This window comes from Geotrypetes seraphini, chromosome 2, assembly GCF_902459505.1.
Source record: "Geotrypetes seraphini chromosome 2, aGeoSer1.1, whole genome shotgun sequence".
In the NCBI taxonomy this organism is placed as follows: domain Eukaryota; kingdom Metazoa; phylum Chordata; class Amphibia; order Gymnophiona; family Dermophiidae; genus Geotrypetes; species Geotrypetes seraphini.
Genome location: NC_047085.1, coordinates 30910558 through 30921319, shown reverse-complemented (window position 1 = coordinate 30921319; position 10762 = coordinate 30910558). Strand labels below are relative to the sequence as shown.

Below are 10762 nucleotides of genomic sequence, written 5' to 3'. Positions count from 1 at the left end.
GTTTTGCTCGTCTTGCAAAACATTCACAAACCGGGTTACTCGCAAACCGAGGTACCACTGTATTTGTGTTTTGCAATGTTATTGTTTGGAAAATCAATAAAGATTAAAAAAAAAAAAACTACAAAAAAAATGTGCTTAAGTTGGATTTGTATGCAACTCAGAACTTACCCTCTGCTCCCAGCTGACAAAAGGGCCAACTGTCCCTACCAGTGTTCCCTCTAAGGTACAGCAGGCACAACCACACGCTGTTCGTAATGTGGCCAGGCATCATTCCGGAATCTGCTGAAGTGTAGGAGCCTTTGCCACTGGAAATCCTGCTCAGTGAAATCAAATGAAGCCACAACCATGTTCTTAAGTATGAGATGTACTTAAGTCAGGCTTCTAACTCGGGGACTGCCTGTACCACAATTTCATTTACAGTTGGATTATTGATCTTCAGCTTATCATTTAAGCTTTGGATAATCCAGCTAGTCATCATTGTTGACAACCTTTTATTGGTTTTTACAATCTTGACAGACCCCTGAGGCAGCGTTTTATCGCCGAAACATAGCCCGTGTATCAGAACCCAGAATAAACGTCAACTTAAGTCCAAATATGGATGGCCCTTAGTGATTTTCTCGCCGTTTTCACAAGAGCATGACACACAGACCAATGACTCACACTGTTTGCGTATAGTGTAATTGCTTTAATACCACAGGTTTTCAATACTTCATAGGCAAAACAAAAAATAAAAACTACTTTCATTAGTTCAAATTCATGATAGTGGAGTAGAAAGTATAGTAGAAGCATGAAAAGAACAATGATAAATGCATATTTCATTTCACATTCCCTAAATCAATAAATAAGACTAGAGAGATTGATTGTATACTGCATATTACAGAAATATATCATAAAACAAATGTGCATTTAAAGGGAAATGATCCCCCCTAGGTGAAAGAGCTGTGATATGGGGGTAGACCTCCTAGAGGAAGGAAGTGCATCAAGGACTAAATTCTACAAATGCCATTGAAAAATCAACACCGAAACTAAAGACTGTCCTATCTCCAGGGCTCTAACTCCCCTTTTTTTTTTTTTTTTACCAATGGCCTGGAGCGCTGGTCTGATGCTAATCCAACGCTCACAGGAATTCTAGGAGCGTCGGAGCATTTAGCGCTCCGGGCTGCGGTAGAAACTTCTACCGTGGATTCGTAGAAGAGGGCCTAAAAGTTAAGTGTTTACAGAAGAAAGCTTAAACGCCAGGATCAATGAGGAGTTACACCAGTTGATCCTGATGTAAATCCCTGTGCCTAAATTAGATAATGGATCCCTTTTGTTTCACAACAGCAAGCGAAGCGTAAATTGCAGGAACGCCCTGATCCACTTAGGACCCCTTTTTAGAGTCGTGTATAAAATTTATGATTGTTAAGGCCCAATTACTGGTTCCACTTGGCTCGTTATTCAATTGTATTGCACGTGCATATTGGGTGCACAGCCAATTCCGAGCGCCATCTACAGAATCTGGGCATGGATGTGTACAGTAGGTGTGGTAGTGTTTGGAGCAGAGGTGGATGTAGAACCGTGTTGTAACAGACTGTTTCATAAAAGTAGCGGCTTCCAGAGCAAACTGGAAAATGGCAAACATGCAGCCAGGGGAAAACCGTACACACATATTCCTCCGCGCAAGCTTTGTCCAGCAAACAGACCTTATATTCTGCCATTTGTATTTATGTACTAGAAAGGGACACGATCCTTATAAGGCGATATATGTTACCAGAGGCCAAGAAACCACTCATAGAAATAAGAGGAAGTTGGGGGTCATCCCCAAGACTGAGCGGGCAATGCGAACACAAGAGTACAAGGGAGAGAAAGGGCGCCAAAATCTCTTCCCATCCACCGTCTGCCCTGCAATGGCTGTAGTAGGCAGAGTGGGGGAAGCTAGGGGGCATGTTGCAGAAAGTTTAATTCCAGCTTGGGATATTCCTGGAATATGCGTCAAGAAAGGAGATAAGGCTTGCAGGCACAGCAACAGTTTGGGTAGATGGGAAAAGTGTGAAGGCTCCCAATCCTCCTGTACTACCATTTCTCAGCTTTCACAGCTGTATATTGTGAAAAAAAAAAAAAAAATTGTGGGCATATATATTAAAAAAAACTGATCAAACCCAGCAAAAGCTCAACAAGGAGGTGTTGAGGGCTTGGCTCCTTGCACTGTTAGTGATGGGGAACGTCCACAGCAACCATTCAAGTCAAGCCTATCCCAAATCTTGAGCAATGAACTGTAAAGATCCCAAATACAATCATCAAAGCCAAGTCTACATGGCCAACAGTGCACGATCTGCAGAAATGGGTTCCGAACGGTGCTCACTCCTGAAAGCAGGCAAGAACAGAAGTGTGTCAAACTGCCTGATTTTACCGATGCCCTTCAGGCGGTGTGAGGAACAACCAGAGGCAGGTTTTGGATGTTCTAAATTGCGTGCTTATGTTTTGGCCAGAAACTACCCCTCATTAGAGAACAAGTTGCACATTTTAGTCAAAACTATCGACTCAACATTGTAATCTCCGGAAAGTGGATTTACTGGGCTCCTTTGATGCAAAGTACCTTGCAGTGCTGGAGGGGGGGGGAGAAGGGAGGACATGTAAAAAGATGTAGGGAGAAGGCTCGGGTTGGGCTGTACAGGGGGCGTGATACTTATTTGGACAAGTGCACAACTCATTTGGTCACAGCTGATGCATTATTACGGTCACATTGAAAGCACGTGAATACCGACCCAGACCAGACTACTGCTGTATCAAATAGCATATATACCTATTATTCGTCCAAATACAAAATAATGGGCACGGAGCTTTAACGTAACAAATAATAAAAGCAACAATGTCATCAGAGATCAAGTGTAGTTCAGTAGGATTTAGGACAGTAGAACCCCAGATTACCGAATAATCGAATTTAAATCTCTATTTACCTGTCTATGAAAATGTGTTTGGGGCACTATATGATACAGCTCTAGTCCCAAAAGCTAATTTCCCATCATGCACATGCTTACCACACATGTCAAACTATCCCAGTGGTGTTATCTAAGCCACAACAAATCGTAAGGTACCCTAAACTATATTTATTCTGCCATTCTAGGATTCATGCTGCTAAGAATGGAACCATGTCCTATATGTAAACTTTCTTTTTTAAGCTTACTCTAGCTAACAGAGCTTATTATTTTTCAGGTTAACCCCCACCACCACCTTTAAATACTTGTAAATATAACAATTATTCTTAGTTAAACCCGAGCTTATTTCATACCATAGGATGATCTAAGGGACTATCGGACCCGGCATTACTGCTGTACAAAGTTTGTGTCATAAGAATATGTACTTGCAATTTTCTCCTCATGGGACGTGCGCTTGACCCATCCCTTCCATTGGCTGTTTACTTGAGGCACTTTCTGGTTTGGTCTGGAAGCAGCTTCCTGCGGTGGTAGTGTCTTAGAACATGACAGTAGAAACGCCTTTGCTCCAAAGAGCCACCACACATGAATATTCAACTCCTCATTCTACAAGTTGAGCGTGCAGGTTATAGAACAATGCCCGTTACATATGCAACTTAGTTGCCTAATTAGGGGCGAATCGACACCAAACCAATAATTATTCTACGAAGGCACCTAAATTTGACAATGTGTAACTGGTATGGACATGGGAAAGAAGCTTGCGCGCTAATCGCCAGATTCTATATATGTCGTCTAAAGTTGCACGCCCAACTTTGGGTAGGCTTCCAAGAGGCATGTGCATCGGACGATGAGCCCCGATTAATATTTGTGCACCCGCAACCAATTTGCATACCGTAAAATTTGCACCCGCATCTGGATACATGCTACTCTGTAAGGCATAGTTCCTAACGCTCATAGCGGATATCTTAAAGGGGAGGGGGGGGGTGTGTGGCCATAGGCATTCTAGAGTCGAGAACGCCTAATTCTGGTGCCGGCATTCCACAGGCGTTTAAAGTCCAGCTTTCAAAAGTTAGGTGCGTGAACCGTGCTAAACGCTATTCTATACAGGGCACGCACTCTTTACAGAACAGCGCTTAACACCAAATTTTTGGGGCGCCGTTTACAGACTACCCTCTTAAGGCTTTAGAATACTGTCAACTACGCACATTAAGTGCTACATTTAAGTGTCAAATATTTACACCTGCTAGTGTTAAGTGGTGTGCCTTAATTTACACTTGTAACTTGGGAACTTACAGTAGTATCCTATATTAGAAATTATGTGATTAATTTGCATAAAAAAAAATAATCATGCTTAATGCATATTAAAGACCTCTAACCTACAAAGAACTACCCCCCAGTGCATTTCCTTCCCTTGGGAAGATCCCTCATATCACAGTTTAATCCCCAGGGGATTGCGTCCCTTAAGTAGAAGATGTTACTAAAGATGTGTCATCGGCCAGTGCACAATCAGAAAAAAAAAAAAAAAGCCTTAAAATACAATTGAGTCTGTATAAAAACATCGAAACGTGGTAGCGAAGGATAGATGAGGTTTCAGGCTTTCTGACCTTAAACCCAACCTCGCTTCCATTTTCAAGTAGAACTGCAATCTTTGACAATGTTGACAAGAAAAGAAACACAATACATTCAATATAAACCAAAAGGCCTATAGCGCCTTACTTTCCCTGACCTTATACAGAATTTAAAAGGGCTTTCTCTTTACAAAATGTGTTTTATCCGCTTCACAAACACAAAGGCACAAGTAAGCACTTGCACACGGCACAGCTGTGCATTCTACACTTTTGCTTCAATTCATGTGATTAAAAAGGAGATCTCGCAACAACACTTCCAAGGGATTACAGGCATTCTCCGATGACCCAGCCTTTCGCTTCTGTGATGGCTGTGCACAGAGGCACTTAAAAAACACCATTGCTCTGGGAAGAGATTTAGACACATTTCCCTAGGCCCAGGTACGAAGGGCTGGGTGCAAGCCCCTCTATCACAACATGGAGACGTGGCGACCCTATCAATCAGAGGTCGTCCTGGTGCACAGGCTGCTTCAGGGCCATTTCAGCCCACGCACAAAACACCATTCCCACCTCTTCCTAAATGGTATCCGTATTCCCAGGCCTGAACTGCCTCAGCGCTGCCTGTGGAATGCGCCGCGACCACAGAACTGCTTAGGAAGCTCTTACGCACTCAAACTTGGGCACAGGCCAACTTAAACCACTCAGAGAGGGAACAACGTCCCAGGATCTCGGCTCAAAACCGTTAAAAATAAGCCAAGTAGTGGAAAGGGAGATTTTACGAAAGCAGAGTTGTCCTATCTAGTGGTGTCCCTACTGTAGCGTCAGGCCTGTGGTCGACTAGGAAGTCAGGATTCAAATTTCACCGACTTCTCTTGTAACCTTGGGCCAGGACGCTTCGCCCTTCACCGCCTCAGAAAAGCTTAGCACACTAGATTTACTAACAAATTAACATGCAGTAACGTAATTAAATCATAAATCGGCCCCACTAAAAATAGTGGGAATCAATAATGCGCATTAGCGTGCAACATACTGTGCGTTGCAAGGGCGATTCTTTGTGCGCAGTTTGGCGCCACATGGATGCTGGTCTAACTGGCACTTAGGGCAAGCGCGTGTGTAAGTGACAATCTATAAGGGGGCACAAAAAGTTATCATGCGCATCTGTGAGGGGGGAAGGGGCGCGCACGTTTTAGAATACTATTTAAGATGTGCATGCTATTTACATGCGTCCATTTATACTAGACGTTGACCGGCTGTAAGTGGGAACATGTGCATTTTAGCGAGCTACTGCAGTTTTGCGCTATTCTATAACAATCTAGGTGCCCAGCTGCCATTATAGAATCGGTGTGACCTGTGCTCCATCAGGGTCCCAAATGTGGGGGCCATTTTATCACTCTGCCACCTTAGGGCTTTAATGCAGGTTCGTGAATGAGGCCTTTAGCCGATGGGTGGCTCTTTGGCAACAGGGAACCACTTACTGTACCCGACTACCACTGGCATGCCATCAGAGGATTCACCACACCTCCTAAAGGCCCCGAGGGCACTGCTCTGAATTTGATTGGTTGAGCAGGCAACAGGTAGATGCTGCTCAGCCAATCAAATGTAGATCAGTACTGTCAGTGCCTTTGGGGGTGGGACATGAGACTTTATGCATGACTAAAGGTTTGAACCCCCCCCCTAGACCTGCTGGTACAGATCTGGGAATATGAATTAACCAAGGATGTGTTTCTGCTCTAGTCAATCATTGTGCGAAAGATACTTTGGTTATAGTTCAATCTAACAGGGAGTGCATTACACTTGGACCCGTGCAACCAGGCGGCAACTGCCAAGCAATAAAAACAAAAAGACTTACATCACCATTACACATGCACTCAACGCTGCTCAACACATCCAAGCTCGTTAGCATTAAAACAGCAATTCCTTCATTAGGTGTACTTCCCCCTAAAAAAAAAAAAAAAAAAGAGCACACCTCCAGCCAACTTTCAAAACAGACCACATGTCCAATGCAGAGAGAAAGCAATAGAGAAATGAGCGTTCTCCTCAGTCTGGTCCAAATTCAACCCAGAAGTGTAGTCCTGAGGGAGAGGGTCTGAAACGTAGCATACTGCAAACCATGTAGACCTGCTTTCTTGGGCTGAATGGCCCAAAACAAGACAGCTTCATCTGGCCTGCGCTGCGTAGTCGCTATGAAGTTTCCGCATGTCCTCTTGGGTGTCATTTTCATAAAGTAAAATATATATATATTAACATGAATCATGTGCCTGTCGCCTTAATTACAGATAGGTTAAAAAAAAAAAAAAAATGTAGATAAAAATTTCTTCCAAACCAGCAAAATATCCAGATGGCAGTGCTTTGGGTCACCATTTCTGACACCTTTCCTAATCCTAGTAGAACAGACTAGTTTTTCATAAAGGGATCTTCCCACTTGACAGTAAGGACCACTTTTACCAAGAAGCGCTAGTGCGTCTTGGCAAAAAGGATCCCTAAATGTTTGTGTGATTTTTTTTTTTTTTTACTTTGGTGAAATACAATTGGTATTTTTTGGACCAGTCACATGAGTAGTTCATTGCCCCCCCCCCCCTCCCCACCCAAGGACAGTTTCGCAGTGGCAACAGCAAAAACATCTCCCTAGAATAAGAGGGAGACTCCATGTGAAGTATCTCTTAATCTAATCTAGATTAACGGTTCATAGACAACCCCGCGAAAGACAAAGGCGCGCGCCAACAACTGAGTGCAAGATGGAGGCACGCGCCGAAGAAAATTACAGTTTTTAGGGGATCCGACGGGGGGGGGGGTTTGTTGGAGAGCCCCCCCAGTTTACTTAATAGAGATTGCGCCGGCGTTATGGGGGTTTGTAACCCGCCACATTTTACTGTAAACTTAACTTTTTCCCTAAAAACAGGGAAAAAGTGAAGTTTTCAGTAAAATGTGGGGGTTACAACCCCCCAAACCCTCCACAACGCGGCGCGATCTCTATTAAGTAAAGTGTGGGGGTTCCCCCCCACAACCCCCCATCGGAGCCCTAAAAACAGTAATTATCTGCGGCGCACACCCCAACGCTGCGCTCAAATATCTGGGCGCGCCTTTGTCCCGGCGCGCTTTTGACCTGACACCAGATTAACAGTGATCATATGGAAAATAAATGCGGCCATTTAGGTCAGTATTTCTCAACTCAGTTCTGGAGTACCCCCTCCCACCCCCCTTGCCGGTCAGGCTGTCAGGTTATCCGCAATGAATATGCATAAACCTGGGTTTGCATACATTGCCTTCATTATATGCAAATTTCTTTCATGCATATTCATTGCAGATATCCTGACCGGCAAGTGGGTACTCCAGGACCGAGTTGAGAAATACCGATTTAGATTTTTAAAGTTCAAAATTCTAGGCACAATTTAGATAATTCACTTCATTTTAGCATATCTGGTTTTAGAAATTGCTTTGAGCCCGGAGACTTGGTGCTGTGACTTGCAGGAGAGAAGAGGACTCTGATAATCCTCTTAGGCTGCTCCCCGGCTAAACCTTCTGTTAACTCACCGCCAGGTCTCAATGCAAGGATTATAGGCTTGCAGAAAGCAGCCAAATTTAAAATGTCGCGTCTTTATTCCTGTGTGGAAGGAAGCAAAAGGAGGTGCCTTTTAGTCCTGTTTTACCACATCTGTTGAGAACAGACCCCAATTAACGTTGATTAAAAAAACAAAATTAGAGTGCTTGTGGCCTCAGCTGGTACTGCTACTAGAGAGCTAGGAAAGATGAAAACCACTAATATTGTCTCTGGTCTTAGTAATGCAAGTAGCAGGTCTTGGAGGGCTGTTTTGGCTTTGTCTTCATTTTTCACATAAACCACCCCACCCCCTCCGATCTTGATATTTCAAAGTAGCTCCGTCATCTGCTCTGTTTTTCCTCAAACTAGGGTATTGAAAGACTTTATGTAAATGGAACAGGCGTGTGCCCCACTGCATTAGAAAGCTGTATGATATCCAACATGACAGAAGGTCATCTAGGCTAATCACAGCCTTATGCCGGGACCTAAGTCCCCTCTAAGTTGAGCTCGTGAGCAAAAATTGTTCATATGTTTAAAGGAGCATTGCTCACAGATTTTATATGGTCGCTCAGTTCCAGTCTCACGATAACCACTGTTCGCAATGTAGGAGAAATTTTGTCGCTCATAGCGACTAAGCCCTTCGCTCACAGTGAAAACTTTCTGCTCACGTCAAGTCAGTCCTTAGAGGGAGCACTGGCTGGGACTCATCCATACTCTTCTTGAAGTCTTCCACATAATAGTTTCCCCGAGACCCTTTGAGCTCCCAACTGTTCAGTGCTGAGGGGGTGAGAGAGGCTGGTAAGGTTATTTCTGGCTACTACCTGTCCTCCCCCAGGGTCATCTGCCCATGAAAAAATGGATTTTGTTGATCGAGGAAAGCTTCTTGGTGACATCGGACTGAAAGTCAGCATCGTGGACTCCTGTCTTTCGAAAAGCTCCTGCTAAGGAATTGTTTTCCCAGTAGTGGTGCCAGTTGCCGTTGGTGTCTGCCCCAAAACCAAACACATTCACCTGCGTTACAACAAAGGACAAAGAAAGAGAACATTAAATAAGCCCCAATTGATCAACCATGTTTTTGCAACTGAAAGGAAAGGCCATGAACAAGGGACCAATACACTTCCCCCTCTGCATTCGCGGTGGTTAGGGGCAGAGCCGGGCCGCGAATAGTAAAAAAACGCAAATAATATTCGTGCCGGTTCTGCCCCTAACCTCCGCTTCCCCCGGCTATTTTAAGCCCTGAAAGTCCCCCCCCTCCCTTAAGCCTTACCTGGTGGTCTAGCGGGTTTTCGGGGCAGGAGCGGTCTTCCCACGCTCCTGCCCCGTGTAGATCGCTCAGAGGAAATGGCTGCCTTGAGCTCCCGTAGTCTCTCGAGCCATTTCCTGCGAGTGATCTGCACAGGGCAGGAGCATGGGAAGATTGCTCCTGCCCCAAAAACCAGCTAGACCACCAAGTAAGACTTAAGGGGGGGGCTTACAGGGCTTAAAAAAGCCTAAAAAAAGAAAGGAATTTTTGGTTTAAAATCACAAATAAGTGAATCCGTAAATACAGAAACCGCGAATACGGATGGGGAAGTGTAATTATATCTCTCATCTATAAATTGAGTTTATCAGAGTATTTTGATCTGTGTGGTTTTCCTGTCAGTTCTTGATGTTTGCGAGACAGAGAGGGATGCCAGTAAATGTATCGATTTGTCTTCTGCATGGCATCTGGGGCTTCAAAGGGGAAGAAATTTCTAAGGAGGGAAATATCAGTGAGTATTTCCTTGGGAGAGTCTTTGAACTCATCAGTGCGAATAGATCACAAAGATGGCAGAGGGGTGAGGGGTTTGGAAGTAGTTGCGAGAGGCTGTCAAGAGGACAAATGGAACTCCGACCCTTTTTATTCCAAGATGCATTCCATAGCACGAGATAAAAACCTTTCTCCAAATGCAGTACTCTCTTCGTAAAGAACTGCTTCCATGAAGCGACCCCCCCCCATTCCATGCTGTTTTTTTCCCCTTCTCCTTGTCCCTCCCTTTACTTTTATTTTTTATAATGTAATTATCGGCTTTCCTCGCCACCAACTCCTCTCATGTCCAGTTATGTCAATGTCTTAGGCCCTCTTTTATAAATGCGCGTTACGCGTTTCTGCGCACGCTAAATCAACGAGGGCGCTAACTGCTAACGCATCCATAGGATAACATGCACGCATTAGCGTTTAGCGTGTGCTTAGTGCATGTTAAAAAGCATAGCACACCTTTGTAAAAGAGGGGGTTAGTCTTCATTTTGTATAATTTTTCTTTTACCATGCAATACATTTATTTTTATACTTTTAGCATTATAAACTGGCCAGATAGCAAAGGATTTGCAGGCTAAAATTTTTTCCATTCAGGGAACCCACTCTGAATAGCCTGCTTCAACTGCAACCACCTATATTGCTGAGATTTTAAAAGTCCAAATGACTTTTGCAGTTGTGAAAAACTAAGCAGATTTCCATTCGACAAAACATCATCTAATGTCCGAATATTTGCCTGCATCCAATTCTTCCAAGCGATCCCAGCACATCAGGCTGCTCAGTGGTACAAATTGATTTCTGGATTAATAAATAAAAAGGCAAAAAAATAGTCTTAGAGACATTTGGAGCTTCGAGATCAAACAGTATATTTCTGTGTCTCGTTGGCCACGAATTTGGAATTGGAGATTACGATGTACAGTGTCGGCATCTATGAGACATGGTTATTTTTGTTACACAGAATTTTCTGGACCCC

The 10762-nt window shown here is 43.9% G+C and overlaps 1 protein-coding gene across 3 annotated transcripts in view; it reads right to left on the bottom strand.

The window, feature by feature from the left end:
- Nucleotides 1-7430: 7430 nt before the first annotated feature.
- The window catches only part of ST3GAL1 (ST3 beta-galactoside alpha-2,3-sialyltransferase 1), a 213290-nt gene continuing 209958 nt past the window's right edge, over nt 7431-10762 (bottom strand). For all 3 annotated transcript variants that reach the window (XM_033933301.1, XM_033933300.1, XM_033933302.1), the window contains one exon: nt 7431-9026. In XM_033933301.1, the coding sequence (XP_033789192.1) occupies nt 8853-9026 (174 nt within the window). In that variant the 3' untranslated portion in view covers nt 7431-8852. The remainder of the gene's footprint in view (nt 9027-10762) is intronic.